A 21,532-nucleotide genomic window follows, 5' to 3' on the forward strand; every position below is an offset into this window, starting at 1 on the left:
CCACTCTTATTTCAGAACGAAAGGTAAACATCTTATGTAGAGTATATAGTTAAGTATGTCTATCATAGGAAGCTGGTGGGAGGCGCTCTAAGAGGACAGGCTCATTGTAATGGCTGGAATGGAATAAATGAAACGGTATCAATCAAATTAATTTTTCAATCAAATGTAATGATAAAGCCCTTTTAAGATCAGCAGATGTCACAAAGTGCTATGCAGAAACCCAGCCTAAAACCCCAAACAGGAAGCAATGTAGATGTAGATTCACAGTGGCTAGGAAAAACTCCCTAGAAAGACAGGAACCTAGAAAGAAACCTAGAGAGGAACCAGGCTCTGAGGGGTGGCCAGCCCTCTTCTGGCTGTGCCGGGTGACGATTGGAAACCACATTTGACTCTGTTCCATTTATTCCATTCCAGCTGTTACAATCTGCACATCCTCCTATAGCTCCTTCCACCAGCCTCTGACATCTAGTTTTATTAAGTGGACACATTCTTCTGCTATCTTGCTCCGTAATGTTTACATGGTCTAAGACCTAGAAGCCAACATTGCCTGTTCTGTTTCAAAGAGCAGTTGAGGTTGAAACTGAGGATGAAATGTGGTCTGAACAAATCAATGCATAAACACATTTATGAATGTCACCCAGGGGTTTTTCGCTGCTCCGTTATTGAATCAGTTTCTCATGACCGTGACCAAAACATAAAACAGTCCTTGTACTATTATTAAACACAGACATGTTTTGTCCTGTATTTTAATATCTCTTCTGACAGAGAAGTGTGTTTTAACTGAAACACTGCCACATGTCATTTGATACATTGTATTATTCACCCTACTTTGAAATATTGTAAATGTCGCAGCTATTCTACAGCATCGACTTTGGATCGACATTGGCCAAAATCCTTCAGATATTCTGTGCAACAACAACTGCATGTTTGAACACCTGCCTTGGTTGCTATCCCTGTGGTGTAATATGGACCAAAAGAGACAATCAGCCTCATAACTGCACATGAGCTGGTTTGGATGTTAAACATCTGCATAAAGTTTGTATATTTCTTATCGATAGTGTACAAAACTCCGGGATACTGGCCTTCTCGGCAGAGTTGCAAAGAAAAAGCTGTATATAAGACTGACCAGTAAAAAAATAAGATTAAGATTGACAAAAGAACACAGACACTGGACAGAGGAACTCTGCCAAGAAGGCCAGCATCCCAGAGTCACCTCTTCATTGTTGACGTTGAGACTGGTGTTTTGCGGGTACTATTTAATGAAGCTGCCAGTTGAGGACTTGTGAGGCATCTGTTTCTCAAACCAGACACTCTAATGCACTTGTCCTCTTGCTCAGTTGTGCACCAGGGCCTCCCACTCTTTCTATTCTGGTTAGAGACAGTTTGCGCTGTTCTGTGAAGACAGTAGTACACAGCGTTGTACGAGATCTTCAGTTTCTTGGCAATTTCTTGCATTTGTCAGAACAAGAATAGACTGACAAGTTTCAGATGAAAGTTCTTTGTTTCTGGCCATTTTGAGCCTGTAATCGAACCCACAAATGCTGATGCTCCAGATACTCAACTATTCTAAAGAAGGCCAGTTTTATTGCTTCATTAATCAGAACAACAGTTTTCAGCTGTGCTAACATAATTGCAAAAAGGTTTTCTAATGAGCAATTAGCCTTTTAAATCATAAACTTAGATTAGCTAACACAACATGCCATTGGAACACAGGAGTGATGGTCGCTGATAATGGGCCTCTGTACGCCTATGTAGATATTCCATCAAAATCAGCCGTTTCCAGCTACAATAGTCATTTACAACATTAACAATGTCTACAGTGTATTTCTGATACATTTCATGTTATTTTAATAGACAAAAAAAATATTTTCTTTCAAAAACAAGGACATTGCCAAGCGACCCCAAACTTTTGAACGGTAAGGTACATTGTCTGGGTTTCAACACACACCACACTTAAATCCCACTGTCATCACTCCACCAGGGTTTCACAATTTCACAGAATTCCCTGTATTTCATAGAGCTGGATTCATATGATTACATTTCGTTTGCTGTACTGACTCACAGGATGTGTCCTGTAACAATAGCACTCATGTCTTCCTCAGTGCCTAATGCATCACTTTATTTACTTTCACATGCTGCCTAACTTCCTTCCTTTATTTACTTTTAACTTTGCCTGTAAACGCACAAAAACACACACTAGTGGTCTTGAGAGGTCCTTAAACACAAGCGGTCAGATACACTTGTTCCAGGCAGGGAGCCATGCAACTGTGGACTGATGTCTGAAGCTGATGAGAAGGAAAGAGAAGGGGAGAAGGAGGAGAGCGGTTGACTTTGTGTAATGGCGGCTGGCTGTAATCCACAGATCTCTGCTCTGAGAGTGTTCCATTGTGTGCTCCTCCTCAGAGACACAGAGCATTCAGGTATCCCCTCAGCCCCTTGCAGTGGTTGCCAAAGCACATTTCTTTTAAATTGTAAGAGACCCGTGTACCAACATTTTTTTTGACTCAACAAAAGGTTTCCTCCAGATTACATCTATTATGACAACATCCTGCTCAGGAAAGTATGGCTTGCTAGGATCAACTAGACAGTATATTTCCTTAGTGATTTTGATTAAGTTTATACTCTTTTAGATACATTTTAGCCAACCAAGGAGCAAAATAGGTTGTGTGTGAGAGAGAGAAGAGCAAAAGTGATTTTCTGAGAGTTTGGCCCTCTGCGGATGGCCCCATTAGTAAACCATTTCCAGATGTTTGGAGCGATTTGTCCATCTTCTGGAGAGCAGGAATTTGGAGGTGGGGAGATTGTGGGGCTGTCAATCACAACTACCTCGTTCAGGCCATCTGACAGGATCAAACTGAATGGTGTTAATTTACAACAACAACAAAAACATTTGCAATCCAAATACAACTGATCAGCATAATAACATAAATGAGAATCATAAGAGAGTCGCAAGGATTTGAACTGTTCTTTACTATTTATTTACCTGTTTGTAATCCAGTGACTCAATCTGCTGTGCACTATGGTTGTTACTTTATCTGTGGTTTTAGACTGATATCCACACGTCTCTCCAGGGAAGTATAAAAGGTTCAGGTATATGGGGTCATGATAATCTCAGAGATACTGTATCAAGGTAGCCCATGAGAACACATAGCAGTGAGCCAAAGGCTCAACTCTCCTGAGGTGTTTTAATGTAGCATTGGTTTGCTTACTGAACCCTCTGGAGACATGTTCAACATCCCCAGGCCACTTCATAATGGATTATAAAATAGTGTTCATTACACACACACGCAGCTGGCCATGGGCTCCATGCATTATGAATTCACTAGCTGAGAAAAATCAATGCTTCCCAGTAAATGTAAAGATTTTCATTACACTTTTTATGACAAAGTGTCTTCATCTGACAAAAAGATTAACACATCATGTGGAATTCACAGAAAATTACCATACTGTAACCTGGATGTCTAAGAGTGGTTGCGAATGTACAGTAGCTATCTGCGTACATACAATATATCGTATCGCCATTTGTATTCCATTGAACTAGCATCATGTTTTGTCAAAAATATTTTAAAGACCTCCGCAGCACCCTTATCAATAGCCCTGTAATCTACAGAATCCCTTTGCCTTTAGATCTGGCTTGATGAGGATTTTGATTGGCCGGTTCCCTGAGAGGAGGACGTTATACCTCTAATGCCAGCATAGAGGGCTCTCTAAAAACATGCCACTTCGATACAGCTACAACTGAAAGTGAGTTTTCGCTAACCATAACCTGCTATGAAAAAGTAACTTCCAGTGGTAGCTGTATCCAAGTGGTGTGTTTTTAGGGTATGTTAGCAAGAGAGACAGAGAAGCATTCCCAAAGATTGTGGATAACTGAAGATGTCCCACTCAGGCCATTTACCATCTAATTTTTTGGGGTCACAGATCCAGTCTGCTTAAGGGGTGGCTCCAATGCATTAGCAGCTGGGTCTGGTCTGCTTAGTTCATTGACTCTATATGAACCAGATAAAAAAGGAGCAAATGAGATCTCGCGTCCTCTTCCGTCTCTAATGCCATGTGAGTAGGAAATGTGATATTGTTAAACCCAGGGGTAGATCAGATCCAAGGAGCTGGCCTATTAATAATCACACATGAAGTGCCTTCTTTGTTCCACTTTAGGCCAAGTGTTGATGGATGACCCACCTTTTTAACCTCCTCTTAGCCCGACTGTAATGACACTGTATGGTGGTGGAACTTTGTTCATATTCTGTGTCAACAGAGATAATACAAATAGGTTTACCTCATCAAAAACACAGCATGACATCCTGAAGTAACCTCAGTCTTACTCTTACTCTGTCTTACAGGAGAGCATTTATTTGGTTTGTCTGTTCTGAAGTTTTTTGGGGTATCTGTACTTTACTTTACTATTTATATTTTTGACAACTTTTACTTCACTACATTCCTAAAGACAATAATGTATTTGTTTCTCCAAACATTTTCCCTGAGGCCCAAAAGTACTCGTTACATTTTGAATGCTTAGCATGACAGGAAAATGGTCCATTCACACATTTAACAAGAGAACATCCATGGTCATCCCTACCTCCTCTGATCTGTGTCGGTGAAATTCTAATCAGAAAGGAAGAGACTGTAGATTCTTCAAAACTTCAATACTTATTTTATTACAAGCATTGCAATTCTGGAGCAGTTGACAATCACTCAAAAGGTTCAGTCAAGAGCCCAATGAACGAAAGTTGGGTCTGAGCTTTTATAACCTTTGTCTCAATGGCAGTTTAGCAGGTGTGTGAAATCATGGTGGGAACATAGGGCAAAAACAAGTGATAGCGGCAGTTTTGTTACTCCTTTCTGCAGATATAATTGTCGCTGATGCTCAAGCCAGCCTCTGTTCTCTTCGTATTGCCACACACTTGAAAGATACAAAAAGAACAGGATGGACCAAAAACGGGTCACTCTCAGACGGCCCTTTGACTTTTATATGTGACTAAGTTGAATGAACATAGGCAGAGTGGAAAAATGCCGGCTTCGTTTTACAAGACCTTCAAACAGGCAGTGTAAATGTACAGGTTTAAGGCTCATGTGCATGTACATAACAGAGTTTGTAATTTTCCACCATATTCCTCCACTTTGAGACTAATCTCAACCTAATACAAAATGACGAGTAAACATGTAAGTAATAATTCATAATGTAAGCCAACTATGTCGTAATCTAAGCAAAACTTCAACCAAGCAAAATATAAAGCATTGTAAGAAAGGGCTTTCTTCCACCAGTACATTATCTTTGTAAATGGCTTCCATAGAGCCATTGAGATTTCAAGCTTCTCATAGTGCAAAACATTCTTAAGGGAATAATTTAAACAGTTGCAAATCATTTAACCTCTCTGGGATATGTGGCCAAAAGCCAGGGAAAATGCAGAGTGCCAATTTCAAATAAATTACTATAAAAATCAAACTTTCATTAAATCACACACGTAAGATATCAAATTAAAGCTACACGTGTTGTGAATCCAGCCAACATGCCAGATTTCAAAAATAGTTTTCGGCGAAAGCAAACGATGCTATTATCTGAGTATAGCACCTCCGTAAACAAAAGGGAGAAAGCATATTTCAACCATGCAGGCGCGACACAAAATGCAGAAATAAAAATATAATTCATGCCTTACCTTTGACAAGCTTCTTTTGTTGGCACTCCAATATGTCCCATAAACATCACAAATGGTCCTTTTGTTCGATTAATTCCATCGATATATATCCAAAATGTACATTTATTTGGCGTTTTTGATCCAGAAAAACACTGGTTCCAACTTGAGCAACGTGACTACAAAATATCTCAAAAGTTACCTGTAAACTTTGCCAAAACATTTCAAACTACTTTTGCAATACAACTTTAGGTATTTTTTAACATAAATAATCGATCAAATTGAAGACGGGACAATCTGTGTTCAATACAGGAAGAAAACAAACTGAAGCATGCTTTCTGGTCACGCGCCGCTGTCTAACAGTACACTTCAAGTGACCCTCGTTCAAGATGGCCGTACTTCTTCATTACACAAAGGAATAACCTCAACCAATTTCTAAAGACTGCTGACATCCAGTGGAAGCGATAGGAATTGCCAATGAAAATGTATTGAAAAGAGAGTGACCTAAAAAAAAAACTGAATGGTTCGTCCTCTGGGTTTCGCCTGCTAAATAACTTCTGTTATACTCACAGACATGATTCAAACTGTTTTAGAAACTACAGAGTGTTTCCCATCCAAATCTACTAATAATATGCTTATCTTATCTTCTGGGGATGAGTAACAGGCAGTTGAATTTGAGCATGCATTTCATCCGGACATGAAAATACTGCCCCCTGTCACCAAGAAGTTAATGTGAGTCTGGGAGGATAGTTTACAGTCTAACCAGACACCTAGGTATTTGTAGTGTCCACATATTCTAAGACCGAACCGTCCAGAGTAGTGATGCTGGATGGGCGGGCAGGTGTGGGCAGCGATCGGTTAAAAAGCATGCATTTAGTTTTACTTGCATTTAAGAGCAGTTGGAGGCCACGGAAGGAGAGCTGTAAGGCATTGAAGCTTGTCTGGAGGTTTGTTAACACAGTGTCCAAAGAAGGGCCAGAAGTATACAAATGGTGTTGTTTGCGTAGAGGTGGATCAGAGAATCACCAGCAGCAAGAGTGACATCATTATACAGAGAAAAGAGTCGGCCCGAGAATCGAACCCTGTGGCACCCCCATAGAGACTGCCAGAGGTCTGGACAACAGGCCCTCTGATTTGACACACTGAACTCTGTCTGAGAAGTAGTTGGTGAACCAGGCGAGGCACTCATTTGACAAACCAAGGCTGTTGAGTCTGCCGATAATTATGTGGTGATTGGCCATGGCCAAGGCTTATGTGGTGAGTCGTAAGCCTTGGCCATGTCGATGAATACAGCTGCACAGTATTGTCTCTTATCTATGGAGGTTATGATATCGTTTAGGACCTTGAGCGTGGCTGAGGTGCACCATGACCAGCTCGGAAACCAAATTGTATAGCGGAGAAGGTATGCTGGGATTTGAAATGGTCGGTGATCCGTTTGTTAACTTGGCTTTCGAAGACCTTAGAAAGGCAGGGTAGGATAGATATAGGTCTGTAGCAATATGGGGATGACCGTGGCAGCTTTCCAAACTTTGGGGATCTCAGACAATATGAAAGAGAAGTTGAACAGGGTAATAATAGGGGTTGCAACAATTTCGGCTGATCATTTTAGAAAGAGAGGGTCCAGATTGTCTAGCCCGGCTGATTTGTAGGGATTTGTCCAGATTTTGCAGCTTTTTCAGAACATCAGCAATCTGGATTTGGGTGAAAGAGAAATGAGGGATGCTTGGGAAAGTTGCTGTGGGGGGTGCATGGTTGTTGACCGGGGTAGGGGTAGCCAGGTGGAAAGCAAGGCCAGCTGTAGACAAATGCTTATTCAAATTCTCAATTATCATGGATTTATCGGTGGTGACAGTGTTTCCTAGCGTCAGTGGAGTGGGCAGCTGGGAGGAGGTGTTCTTATTCTCCATGGATTTTACAATGTCCCAGAACTTTTTGGAGTTTGTGCTACAGGATGCAAATTTCTGTTTGAAAAAGCTAGCCTTTGCTTTCCTAACGGCCTGTGTATATTGGTTCCTAACTTCCCTAAAAAGTTGCATATCGCGGGGGCTATTCGATGCTAGTGAGGTATGCCAGAGGATGTTTTTGTGCTGGTCAAGGGCAGTCAGGTCTGAAGTGAACCAAGGGCTATATCTGTTCCTGGTTCTAAAAATTTTTTGAATGGGGCATGCTTATTTAAGATGGTGAAGAAAGCACTTTTAAAGAATGACCAGGCATCCTCTACTGTCGGAATGAGGTCAATATCCTTCCAGGATACCTGTGCCAGGTCTGTTAGAAAGACCTGCTCATGTTTTAGTGTTTTAGGGAGCGTTTGACAGTGATGAGTGGAGGTTGTTTGACCGCTGACCCATTACGGACGCAGGCAATGAGGCAGTGATTGCTGAGATCCTGGTTGAAGACAGCAGAGGTGTATTGGAGGGCAGGTTGGTTAGGATGATATCTTTGAGGGTGCCCCTTCTTTACGGATTTGGGGTTGTACCTGGTAGGTTCATTGATAATTTGTGTGAGATTTAGGGCATCAAGCTTAGATTGTAGGATGGCCGGGGTGTTAAGCATGTCCCAGTTTAGGTCACCTAACAGCACAAGCTCTGAAGATAGATGGGGGGCAATCAATTCACATATGGTGTCCAGGACACAGCTGGGGGCAGAAGGTGGTCTATAGCAAGTTGCAACAAAGAGAGACTTGTTTCTGGAAAGGTGGATTTTTAAAAATAGAAGCTCAATATGTTTGGGCACAGACCTGGATAGTAAGACAGAACTCCGCAGGCTATCTCTGCTGTTGATTGCAACTCCGCCCCCTTTGGCAGTTTTGTCTTGTCAGAAAATGTTATAGTTAGGGATGGACATTTCACGGTTTTTGGTGTTCTTCCTAAGCCAGGATTCAGTCATAGCTAGGACATCTGGGTTGGCAGAGTGTGCTAAAACAGTGAATAAAACAAACTTAGGGAGGAGGCTTCTAATGTTAACATGAATGAAATCAAGGCTTTTACGGTTACAGAAGTCAACAAATGAGAGCGCCTGGGGAATGGGAGTGGAGCTAGGCACTGCAGGACCTGGGTTAACCTCTACTTCACCAGAGGAACAGAGGAGGAGTAGGATAAGGGTACGGCTAAAGGCTATAAGAACTGGTCGTCTAGTACGTTCAGAACAGAGAGTAAAAGGATCAGGTTTCTGGGCACGGTAGAATAGATTCAAGGCATAATGTACAGACAAAGGTATGGTAGGATGTGAATACAGTGGAGGTAAACTTATGCATTGAGTGATGATGAGAGATGTATTGTCTCTAGAAACATCACTTAAACCAGGTGAGGTCACCGAATGTCTGGGAGGTGGAACTAAATGGTTAGCTAAGGCGTATTGAGCAGGGCTACAGGCTCTACAATGAAATAAGGCAATAATTACTCATCAAAACAGCAATGGACAAGGCATATTGACATTAGGGAGAGGCATGCATAGACGAGTGATCATTGGGTCCAGTGAGTAGCTGGGCGAGCTGGAGACAATCAGACAGCTATTGGGCCGGGGCAAGCAGGCTAGCAGAAGGGCCTTAGAGGGACGTTGCAATGGAAGAAGTCTGTTGTAGCCCCTTCGTGCGGTTATGTCAGCAGATCAGCCATGATGGATCAGCAGGGCTCAGTGTAATAAAAGGGTCCAGACCAATACCCCCAAAAAATTATTCAGGTAACAGTCCTGTGTGGTCTAGACAGCTACCGGGCCTCGGCTAGCAGGCTAGCAGATGGGTATTCAGGGGACGTCGCGACGTGGGAGCCAGTTGAAAAACCCCCTCGGGCGGATTACGTTGGGAGTCCAGTCGTGAAGGATCGGTGGGGCTATGTATCGGCAATAAAAGGGGTCCAGGCCAATTGGCAAAATAGGTATTGTAGCCCAAGGAGTGGCTTTGTGTCATGCACAAAGTAGATGTCCTAACCGACTTGCCAAAACTACAGTTTGATAACAAAAAATTAGTTGAGTGGTTGAAAAACGAGTTTTAATGACTGCAACCTAAGTGTATGTTAACTTCCGACTTCAACTGTCGATTTTTCAACCACTCCACTAATTCTTTGTTAATTAACAAACTATAGTTTTGGCAAGTTGGTTAGGACATGTCGGTGTTTATTGACTGTACTTTTGTTTGTCCCATGTGTAACTCTGTGTTGTTGTTTTTTGTCGCACTGCTTTGCTTTATCTTGGCCAGGTCGCAGTTATAAATGAGAACTTGTACTCAACTGGCCTACCTGGTTAAATAAAGGTGAAATTATTATATATTTTTTTAATAGCCCAATACAGTGGCTTCCGAAAGTATTCAACCCCCTTGGCATTTTTCCTCTTTTGTTGCCTTACAAACAGGAATTGAAATGGATTTTTGGGGGGTTTGTATCATTTGATTTACACATGTCTACCACTTTGAAGATGCAAAATATTTTTTCTTGTGAAAATAACAAGAAATTACACAAAAAAACTGAAAATTTGAGGGTGCATAACTATTCACTTCCCCAAAGTCAATACTTTGTAGAGCCACATTTTGCAGCAATTACAGCTGCAAGTCTCTTGGGGTATGTCTCTATAAGCTTGCCACATCTTGCCATGGAGATGTCTGCCCATTCTGGTGTACAGCAATCTTTAAGTCTCACAGATTCTCAATTGGAATGAGGTCTGGGCTTTGACGAGGCCATTCCAAGACATTTAAATATTTCCACTTAAATCACTTGAGTGTTGCTTTAGCAGTATGCTTAGGGTCATTGTCCTGCTGGAAGGTGAACCTCCGTCCCAGTCTCAAATCTCTGAAAGTCTACAAACAGGTTTCCCTCAAGAATTTCCCTGTATTTAGCGCCATCCATCATTCTTTCAATTCTGACTAGTTTCCCAGTCCCTGCCGATGAAAAACATCCCCACAGCATGATGCTGCCACCACCATGCTTCACTGTGGGGATGCTGTTCTCGGGGTGATTAGAGGTGTTGGGTTTGAGCAAGACATAATGTTTTCCTTGATGGCCAAAAAGCTCAATTTTAGTCTCGTCTGACCAGAGTACCTTCTTCCACATGTTTGTGGAGCTTCATTTTTTCTTTAATTAAGCGATGGCTTTTTTTCTGGCCACTCTTCCATAAAGCCCAGCTCTGTGGAGTGTACGGCTTAAAGTGGTCCTATGGACAAATACTCCAATCTCCGCTGTAGAGCTTTGCAGTTCCTTCAGGGTTAGCTTTGGTCTCTTTGTTGTCTCTCTGATTAATGCCCTCCTTGCCTGGTCCGTGAGTTTTGGTGGGCGGCCCTCTCTTGGCAGATTTGTTTTGGTGCCATATTCTTTCATTTTTTTTATAATGGATTTAATGGTGCTCCATGGGATGTTCAAAGTTTCAGATATTTTTTTATAACCCCACCCTGAACTGTACTTTTCCACAACTTTGTCCCTGACCTGTTTGGAGAGCTCTTTGGTCTTCGTAGTGCCGCTTGCTTGGTGGTGCCCCTTGCTTAGTGGTGTTGCAGACTCTGGGGACTTTCAGAACAGGTGTATATATACTGAGATCAAATGATACTTATATTGCACACAGGTGGACTTTTATTATGACTTCTGAAGGTAATTGGTTGCACTAGATTGTATATGGGGGCTTCATAGCAAAGGGGTGAATACATATGCACGCACCACTTTTCAGTTTTTTTTATTTTTATTTCACCTCAACAATTTGGACTAAAAAATCAATTTAAATTACAGGTTGTAATGCAAAAAATAGGAAAACCGCCAAGGGGGTGGATACTTTTGCAAGGCATCTTCTTCTCCATTGTGCATGACACATTGACCACCAACATTCTGTCACTAGGACAATATCTATATTTGAATGTGCACTTTGATTGTACCTAAGGAAAGTCAGTCTCACCCTTCATTTTATTGTTTGGAATGGCATGTTTGTCCACTAACGCTCCCTGGCGGGTCTGAGGCGGGTCCCTTCTGCTCCACTCAGGCGGAGTGTGGGCTTAACATAAATCTTCAATAATATTCCAACCGGAGAATTCCTTTGTCTTTAGAAATGCAACGGAACGCAGCTACCTCTCACGGGCACGTGTGAGACTGAGCTCATGGCACTCTGCCAGACCTCTTACTCAATCAGCTCTTATTCTGTCCCCCTTCACAGTAGAAGCCTGAAACAAGGTTCTAAAGACTGTTGATAGGCAAAGACTTGAAAACCTACAAACCTCAGATTTCCCACTACAGGCCACTAACAAAGTCAAATACTCACAACTAAGGTGGAAAAACAGGCTGCCTAAATATGATTCCCAATCAGAGACAACGATAGATAACTGTCCCTGATTGAGAAGCATACCCGGCCAAAACATAGAAACAGGAAACATAGAAATAAAGAAACTAGAATTCCCACCCTAGTTACACCCTGGCCTAACCAAAATAGATAATAAAAGCCTCTCTATGGCCAGGGCATGACATCATGACTCTTTGAGTTTGTTACACAAGTGACTCATTGCTGCCTGTGATCAAAAAATGATGTATTTGTGCTTGACAAAGCAGAACTGTTAATGCTAATGTTATAAAGTAATCCGCTTTGCCTCTGTGACTGAGACGTCTGTAACACCCTCTTCCGTTCAAGTCAAAAGTCAAAGCCCTGTTTTTGGGAAAGAAATGTAATGTACTAACAATATCTAATTTCTGGCACTTCTCTATGGGTCTTACTCAGGGACAGAGTTTCAAATTGTGGTTAGAATTTCCCTCCAACTTTTCCTCTGACTCAGAGACCATGACCTGTCCAGCTGGCTGGGCTGAGCCTGATGGGAAAGATAGCTATTGGCTCTGTCAGCATCATATTAGAATGAACTATGTGTGAAAGAATAATTTTTAGAATGGCATTTTATGCAGTACACCATTAGGTATGTGAATTGGAGAATACATCAGATTATAATCTCATTCAATTTACATTTACATTTGAATAATCCAGATGCTCTTATCCATATCAAGCAATGAGTGCATAAATGTCCGTACTTCTAATCCAGCCATCTTTATTCAAATCTACACTGAACAAAAATATAAATGCAGTATGCAATAATTCCCAAAATGTTCCTGTTCATATAAAGAAATCAGCCAATTTAAATATATTCATTAGGCCCTAATCTATGGATTTCACATGACTGGGCAGGGGCGCAGCCATGGGTGGGCCTGGGAGGGCATAGGCCCACCCACTTAAGAGCCAGTCCCACCAACTGGGAAGCCAGGCCCAGCCAATCAAAAGGTGTTTTTCAGCACAAAAGGGCTTTATTACAGAGAGAAATACTCCTCAGTTTCATCAGCTTTCTGGATGACTGGTCTCAGACGATCCCACAGGAGAAAAAGCCGTAGTGGAGGCGGTCTGCGGTTGTGAGGCCAGTTAGACGTACTGCCAAATTCTCTAAAACGGCTTATGGTACAGAAATTAACATTACATTCTATCGCAACAGCTCTGGGGGACATTCTTGCAGTCACCATGCCAATTGCACGCTCTCTCAAAACTTGACACATCTGTGGCATTGTGTTGTGTGACAAAACTGCACGTTTTAAAGTGGCCTTTTATTGTCCCCAGCACAAGGTGGACCTGTTTAATGATTATGCTGATTAATCAGTTTTTTGATATGCCACACCTGTCAGGTGGATGGATTATCTTGGCAGAGGAGAAATGCTCACTAAAAGGGATGGAAACAAAATTGTGCAAAACAATTAACTACATAAAAGACAGAAACATGAACAAAACATGCCCTGTATATTAAGAGGGGGTGAATTAATAGTTCAGACAAACTGATTACACAAGAGAGTTATGTTATTATGTGTTTGTTAAGTTGTTTTGTCATATAGGAATTCCTCACACTTAGCCATACCCTCTTTCCAAACCCTATCTAATCCAGCAGGACTCATGTGTATTCACTCTCAAAATAATCAGATCCACTAACTGTTCTGTTTGGAAGGGAGTGTGTTGAACTTTGAAGGGCTTGTGACACTCTCAGTAGTGGTGGTCTGAGATGGGAGTTTTCCTAAGGAAAAGGGACATATCCTGAGATTGCATGGCCTCTCTCTCTCTCGTTTCCTCACATCTGGTTTCCATCAGAGGTGCCAAGACTGGAGTTACTTCCAGCAAGACACAATAGTGCACCTTCATGCAACCCTAGACGTTGCTTGGTCGTTACTCTGCCTGAAGTGTTTTCTTAACACAACTCATTCTCTCATTAGCATTTTAAAGTAATTTTCTTTAGGGGTTTCATTGTGTTATTGCGCTACATGTTATATTTCCAATTCCACAATACATTGGGTTCACTGACAGACAGTAAATGGCCGATATCAGTCAGAATCAGGAGGGAAACAATATGAAACATGACCGGATTAGTTTTGTATTATGTTGAGGCCTTGTGGATGTTTTCCTATATCTTCTGAGCTATGGTTATGAGACCTGGAATGACTCCGCAGAGGGACGTTCCACCAGCCAACAACAGCGCCTGTCTCAGAGAAATCAATGACGCAGCTAACGAGGAAATGAGAAGACAAGAGGCCTTCTCTGTAATTGCATCCACATGGTCGAGCCCAAAGATGAAGCTTTTTAAGCCCATGAGCTTCATTACTATTTTTGTTTCAAGTCTTGGAGCCTGTCTGGGACTCAGAAGCCTAATGCTGATTCACTGATGCATCACAGATACCCATTATGGAAAGAATCCCTTCTGATCAGTTCAGCTCAACAACATGTGCTAAGAATATACCTACTCGATTGAATCTCTCTTTGCTCACTCTAACATATATATTTGTATCAACAGACTTGATATGATACTTTTTACTATAGGTGTAGGATATGGATGGCTTGATAGAAGTAACTACAACAGTTGAGCAACATAGGCTGCTAAAGTATGGCACTGATAGGGTTGTCAATATTCCCATAGTTGAGGTAAGAGGCATAGAATGTGGGTCTCAACACAGAGCTTGTCTTGTAAGAATCACAGCATTTAATTAGTGACACATGTTACTCACATGTTAAACCACCATTCAGACTGAGCTCACCGTAAACCACCATTCAGAGCAGAGGAGGCTGGTGGGAGGAGTTGTCGGAGGACAGGCTCATTGTAATGGCTGGAATGAGCCCGTCCTCCTATAACTCCTTCCACCTGCCTCCTCTGATTCAGACTGAGCTCACAGTAAACCACCATTTAGACTGAGCTCACATAAACCGTGCTGACGTACTGCCCTCTTGTGGTGTAAACATAGAACTATTGTCTGGCCTATGACAATACAAGGATCTATCCATGTAAAAACAAGCAGGAAGGGCACAGAAATTCATAACATACACCAGAATAGCAGAGCTATGCTAATTAAGCTGCCAAGTCATCCCTGTTACAGTATTGATGACAAAGAGGGACTCTTTTGTGTGTACTTGTGATTTGTAAGCAGTCTTTTATGTGTTCTGCTCTATATATCTTGTTGACTTCCTGAACACAATGACCTTAGATGATCCAAGACCAACAGACTCTGTGGTAGCATGACTATGCCTGCCAAAATAAGCACCCAGTGTAGAATGTGGTCCCAAAAATCCCCATCTCTTCCCATCCCTGTCTCCATTTCCCTCCATCTCTTACCAAATTTACCATCGCTTCCCATCCCTGTCTCCATTTCCCTCCATCTCTTACCAAATTTACCATCTCTTCCCATCCCTGTCTCCATTTCTTACCAAATTTACCATCGCTTCCCATCCCTGTCTCCATTTCCCTCCATCTCTTACCAAATTTACCATCTCTTCCCATCCCTGTCTCCATTTCTTACCAAATTTACCATCGCTTCCCATCCCTGTCTCCATTTCCCTCCATGTCTTACCAAATTTACCATCTCTTCCCATCCCTCTCTCCATTTCCCTCCATGTCTTACCAAATTTACCATCGCTTCCCATCCCTGTCTCCATTTCCCTCCATGTCTTACCAAATTTACCATCTCTTCCCATCCCTGTCTCCATTTCCCTCCATGTCTTACCAAATTTACCATCTCTTCCCATCCCTGTCTCCATTTCCCTCCATCTCTTACCAAATTTACCATCGCTTCCCATCCCTGTCTCCATTTCCCTCCATCTCTTACCAAATTTACCATCGCTTCCCACCTCTCTCACCATTTTTTTCCAAACTGGGAAACATCAACAGCTGTATTTTGTCTTGTTACAGAAAACTCTTATTTTGAGCATGATGTAGGCCTACGCATAAATCTTACAATGTTTGCAAATCAAAAAAACTCATACAATACCATTTGTACTCATTATTTTATTCATAAAAATGTGTCATTAAATTAAGTAGTAAAAACATTCAGTCTATAAAATGCATTAGCTCATACTCAAGATTTTGTTTCCTTGACTGCCACCTGTTGGTGGATCTGAAACACAACAATTTAATTTGCTGGAATCAATATTATTGTAACCTCCCCAAGTAACATTTCTATCTAGAGAGAGATGCAATTACAGTATTATACAGTATAACAGAGTTATACAGAGTTCTATTTCAATATTACAACAAGTGATGTGAATATTGTGCCACCATAAATCAAGACCCTGTATAATGGTTTCTGCATGAGTTCTATGCATAAGCCATCCATTTGACATAACATTTTCCAGCCTCCTTTGAGATGAGTTAGAAATAACAATGACAAGCAGGTGTCCAGCACAAATGACCTATTGGTATGTTTCCCATAACATTAGTAGTTCTCCACCAGTGGATCAGCAGTTGAGAAAGGAGTTTGTCCTAACAATCTGAATGACCTTCCGTGCACTGTAGCTGTATTCAAACTGTGTGTGTTCATGGAAGAAATGCAAATATCCTGCAAGGAGAAAGAAGAGTGAATATGTTAGAGCTATTTATTATATATTCAAAGCAAATGCAATGGAAACTTCATAATAAAAATAATATTACAATGTATGATATTGATATACCATATTGATATACAGCAGCATCCACCTCCTCTGCCATTCCAGGGAAATCCATCTCAATGGATCTTGGGAAGCCGCTGTCCATTGTGTTAGTCTTCTCATTATAACTGTCAATAAAACACAACCAAGACTATAACCTGTAATGATCTCTCAACCAGACCAGACCAGGCTAGACCAGACCAGACAAGACCAGACCAGTCCAGACCAGTCCAGACTAGACCCATGCCAGACCAGTCCAGACCAGATCAGACCAGACCAGACCAGACCAGACCAGACTAGACCCATGCCAGACCAGTCCAGACCAGGCTAGACCAGACCAGACCAGTCCAGACCAGACTAGACCCATGCCAGACCAGTCCAGACCAGACTAGACCCATGCCAGACCAGTCCAGACCAGACCAGACCAGTCCAGACCAGACCAGACTAGACCCATGCCAGACCAGTCCAGACCAGGCTAGACCAGACCAGACCAGTCCAGACCAGACTAGACCCATGCCAGACCAGTCCAGACCAGTCCAGACCAGACCAGTCCAGACCAGACCAGTCCAGACCAGGCTAGACCAGACCAGACCAGTCCAGACCAGACCCATGCCAGACCAGTCCAGACCAGACTAGACCCATGCCAGACCAGTCCAGACTAGACCCTACTGTCCTACCTCCAGTAATGTTCCTCAGAGAACAACAGTGTCTTGCCGGTGTCTGGGATGTACACAGCAGCATCCACCGTCCGCACGGTCTTGGGGAGTCCCAGTTTATGGATGTATTTGGGGTAGCCCTCCACCAGGTTATAGCCATTCAGAGCCCACATTTTAATACCTGGAAAAATATGAAAATTTGTCAACAAAATTAACCTATGCCTCTATAGCGACATCAACTTTATTAGATATCTACCGTATACATGACATAAATGAGCAAAGCAGAATTGTAGTTGTATATTCAGGATGACAGAGGACTATGTCAGAACAGTGTTGCCAGCATTAAATTTACCACTGAATATGAAGACCATGTCTTTCTCAGGGTACTCATAGGCAGCATCCACTTTGTTGGGGAGGGAGGGCCAGGTGAATTTGATCAGGGTTTGCTCAGGCTCTGCAAACTGGGGATGGAGACGCCAGTAAAACCTGCCATCAAATAGAATACATCAACACACATTCATTTTGTCCATTATAAGCTAATAGTTTTTGCAGAAATGTTTTTTTCACGAATAGACACACTCCCTACCTATCTTTGAATATGATTGTTTCTCCTCTGAGCTCAGTAACAGCATCAAAACTCAACATGGGGTCACATTTGTTTGGGGCATCTGGCTTCGGCTTCACTTTCCTGTGCCTGGGGTTCGGGCCTATAGGATTGAACGACATAATGAACATTTTACAATATGACACAAGTGTATGGAATTATATTAATTATTTCATTTTCTGTCTACTTCTGTTTGGGTTAATAACTGGAACACTGACCATAAAGAGCTTGAATGCCGGTGATATCATCTTCAGACAGTGGGTAACCCTGGCTATAGGAGTAGACTGGGTACATCAGAGCGCCAGGATCAGTAGAATGGGACAAGCCAAGGGCATGGCCAAACTCATGGGTGGCCACCAGGAAAAGGTTGTAGGCTACAGGGGAGGCAATATGTTTTTAAATAATCAGTGGTTACATGTCATACATTTACCTGATCCTCACATAAATGGACAAAATATTTACCGTCTGAGTCTTTTGACCAATGTTCATCTTCATCAAAGTGTGTGTCTCCTCCAATGTCTCTGCCAGGGGGATAAGCATGGGCTAAGAGACCGTCAGGGCCATCAAAGGGGTTGAAGTCTCCATGTTCTAAAGACAAGGAAAGGGCCGGGAGAAAATTATGTTTGAGGATGGTTTCAGTAAGTGTTCCCAGCATGCCAGCATTCAGTTAATTTCTTCTATGACGAGGTCTTGCACAACTCTAAACAAGGACCACTGAATGTTTAACAAAACTACAGTAAAATGATCAAATTAATCAAGATATTCTCCAAATATTCTGTATGTATAGTCTTACTGAGAAAAATGTATCAACTGTAGGCCAGAATAAAGAAATGGGTCTACCTTTTGTCCCAAATAAAATCATGATGTCAGCCTTCCCCTCATGCAGTTTCTTGAAGGTCAGAGGAGTGACGTCAGCCCAGATGCTGAAGGCGTTACGGATAGCTCTGTCCACATCAGCCTTCTTCAGATCAGGAGTATAATTCACTATTCTGAATAACCATTCAATGAGAGGAACCATATCTTAATTCAAAAGAGACTTGACAAGTTTTATTTAAAGAAATGAAAGATGATAATATCCATTGAATCCAAGGTCATGTGGTGTATGTGGATTACATTAACATTATTACACCAATACCATAAATAATGAAATTAGGGTGATGAGACACTATATCACTCAGAGTGTTTGAGAAGCCTCACCTGAAGGTCACAATGGTGTTCTGCCATTTGAGGTGTCGGGGGAAGTGGTTGTATTCCCCCACGTCAGGGACACCACACCTGGCCATGCTCATCAGCTCCTGGGTGTTAGCGTCCAGGCTCCCCGTCACCTGGAGGTTGAAGAAGGACTGCATCTCCCTGATCTTAGCCTGCATGGCGTCTGAAGACCTGTCAGTCTTTGTTCCCTGAAGTCCAGCTCGAAGGTTGTAGAACCTGCGGAGGTATTTCTGAAGAGGAAAGCAATAGCATAAGTTAACAGCTTCATGATATGTAGCATAGTCATATGGAATGGATGTAATAAAAACTAGTGGCAATGTAAGGAGCAAATTCACAAATGAAACAGGTTAAAAGTGTTCAATTTGAGAGGTTATAGTATTTCAACATCTTCTGGCATTGTCTAATTAACAATTTTCTTTAAATAAAACAATGACACTTTTGTTTATACTATAAATGATTGCATTCATCCTTACTTAGAGTATAAGGATAACTGTTAAAGCAATAATAAAAACATAAATATTCAGTGAACCAAACATACATTGATAAACAAAAGGACATCAGACCCACAGCTTTAGTTTTCTTACCTCGGCTAATAGCCACTTTTTAGTCTCCTCCAGTGATGATAGAGGCATAGCAAATGACTGAGCAACCACTACAAGGAGCAGTAAATCTGTGATTTCCATCTTGTCTTGTCTTGGTGGCGTCCAGCTCAGTGACTGACTGGGGTCCAGGAGCCAAGACTGTATTTATAATGTGTGTTTTAGTGTTTTTTCTAAGTGTGTGTGATTCATGTAAAAGTACCTGGCCACTTCCTCCTCAAAGGCTGGCTGAAACTGCTGGTAGGTCAGAAAATGGAGTGCTTGTGGTTTAGTAAACTGCTTTGAACACACCCGAATATGCAGTGATGTCACATTGTTTTTGCCAAATGTTCATGACAATTTCTTTTTGTCAATGATAACATATGGCAAGTTACCAGTCTCATAACTTTTGTGTTACTATTTTATGTTCTTCAAAAGAGAAATACATCTAAATGTCTGTATAACTAAAAAAGTATCTTTGGCTTTACAGAAGAAAGTGAATTAAATATTTGATCTTAAATGGTAAAGTACATACATCTTGATGAATACACATTCAACTTTCAGACACCCATGACTGTGATACACTTCCATGTTATTTTGAGCAAGACAGAGGATGACAGTTGGTGGCGATAGATAAATCAGTTAAAGGGATAATCTACTCGAAATACAACCCAACCTAATTTTCCACGTGCTGGTAACTTGGCAGGACAGAATGTACGTACCTAGAACAGGATACGTATTTCACATTTGGTCACTGATATTACTTTATATATTAGATTCTATTGGATAAAGCTAGCCTGTGTTTTGTAGAAGCAGAGTTTAAGTACTGGGGCAGGGCAGGTTAAGGCATGCCGCATGCCCTGTCACTTGTATGTCTGCTGCCTCTGTGAATGTGTGTGTGTCTGTGTGTGTCACCACTGGTGGTCATCTGTCTGCTGTAACAATGGAATTCCTGAATCCAGACTCTGAGCCAAGAGTAGTATTTTATGGCAATTCACAAATAACATGACAATTAAACAGCCTTACAACTGGTATGTAAAGAACAACCTTAACTGCAATTATCCCTACGTTTGAAAGAGTTCATTGGGGTTAAAAGCTTGCCAAACATACACAGTGCACCTGTTGGAGATGCTGTTAAAGTCTAATATTGGTATTTATGAATATTGGCTGATGCTATTATACCTATATCACTGTTTTATCGCAGATACATATGGCTGTTGAGAGAGAGCATGAGCCAAACTGTTTTAGACTGTGGTAACAGAGCCACTGAGCTGAGTCATATTGAGGGGAAGGTTGCTGGGGGATTTTTGCAACTAAGATAGTCACCCACATTAACAAACACAACTAACTAAAACATAATACATCCAATTAAAACATTAACTTATCCAATAATACATTTATATTGCCGATGGTAGAATGATACAAAACATATTTGCCTTTAAAAATGCTTATTTATTGATTAGAGGGGAACAATGGGGTCTTTAAATAACAATGCAATTTACAACTTGATAAGAGCCATTGATAAGAGCTAGGTAAATGAGTAATCCATTTGAATAAGGGAACTGTAAATATAAATGACACTTATTTTATATATACCAGTCAAGACACACCTACTCATTCAAGGGGTTTTCTTTATTCTTACTATTTTCTAAATGGTAGAAAAATTGTGAAGACATCAAAACAACAAAATAACACATATGGAATCATATATTAACCAAAAACGTGTTAAACATATACATATCGTAATATCTCCTTGGATCGATCTCCTTGGATCGGATTCTGCCCCAAGAGGTTTCTAAATGTCTTTTTCCCAAGGTGTCACGTTCTTTCAAAATCGAACCCAGAAGCAGACCAGGACAAGGAGAGTAGGAAGTAGGTGAGTATTTATTTACAAGTGAATGTGAATGGGTAGATATATCCAGGTGGCGTAGCGGGCAGCGGTGGTGAGTTGATGGGAGTAAA

General features: G+C 41.5%; 1 protein-coding gene across 1 annotated transcript; it reads right to left on the reverse strand.

Moving 5' to 3' along the window:
- Window positions 1–15,864: 15,864 nt before the first annotated feature.
- LOC118394897 (collagenase 3-like) lies at window positions 15,865–19,699 on the reverse strand. Its single transcript, XM_035788540.2, has 10 exons — window positions 19,577–19,699; window positions 18,978–19,222; window positions 18,621–18,769; window positions 18,243–18,368; window positions 17,999–18,154; window positions 17,763–17,883; window positions 17,529–17,662; window positions 17,198–17,357; window positions 16,545–16,648; window positions 15,865–16,432 (listed from the first exon to the last, which is right to left on the reverse strand). The coding sequence occupies exons 1-10, from the start codon at window positions 19,673–19,675 to the stop codon at window positions 16,332–16,334; spliced, it is 1,395 nt and encodes a 464-aa protein (XP_035644433.1). The 5' UTR covers window positions 19,676–19,699; the 3' UTR covers window positions 15,865–16,331.
- Between the last annotated feature and the right edge of the window lie 1,833 nt (window positions 19,700–21,532).

The sequence above is a fragment of the Oncorhynchus keta genome, chromosome 1 (genome assembly GCF_023373465.1).
Source record: "Oncorhynchus keta strain PuntledgeMale-10-30-2019 chromosome 1, Oket_V2, whole genome shotgun sequence".
NCBI lineage: Eukaryota > Metazoa > Chordata > Actinopteri > Salmoniformes > Salmonidae > Oncorhynchus > Oncorhynchus keta.

Excerpts from the sequence above, each read along its gene's own strand:
- LOC118394897 (XM_035788540.2), bottom strand. The coding sequence starts at position 19,675 with ATGGAAATCACAGATTTACTGCTCCTTGTAGTGGTTGCTCAGTCATTT. Across the intron at positions 18,155-18,242 it reads TTGGTCAAAAGACTCAGACG|CCTACAACCTTTTCCTGGTG; the intron begins GTAAATATTTTG and ends CCTCCCCTGTAG. Across the intron at positions 17,663-17,762 it reads ACAATCATATTCAAAGATAG|GTTTTACTGGCGTCTCCATC; the intron begins GTAGGGAGTGTG and ends ATTTGATGGCAG.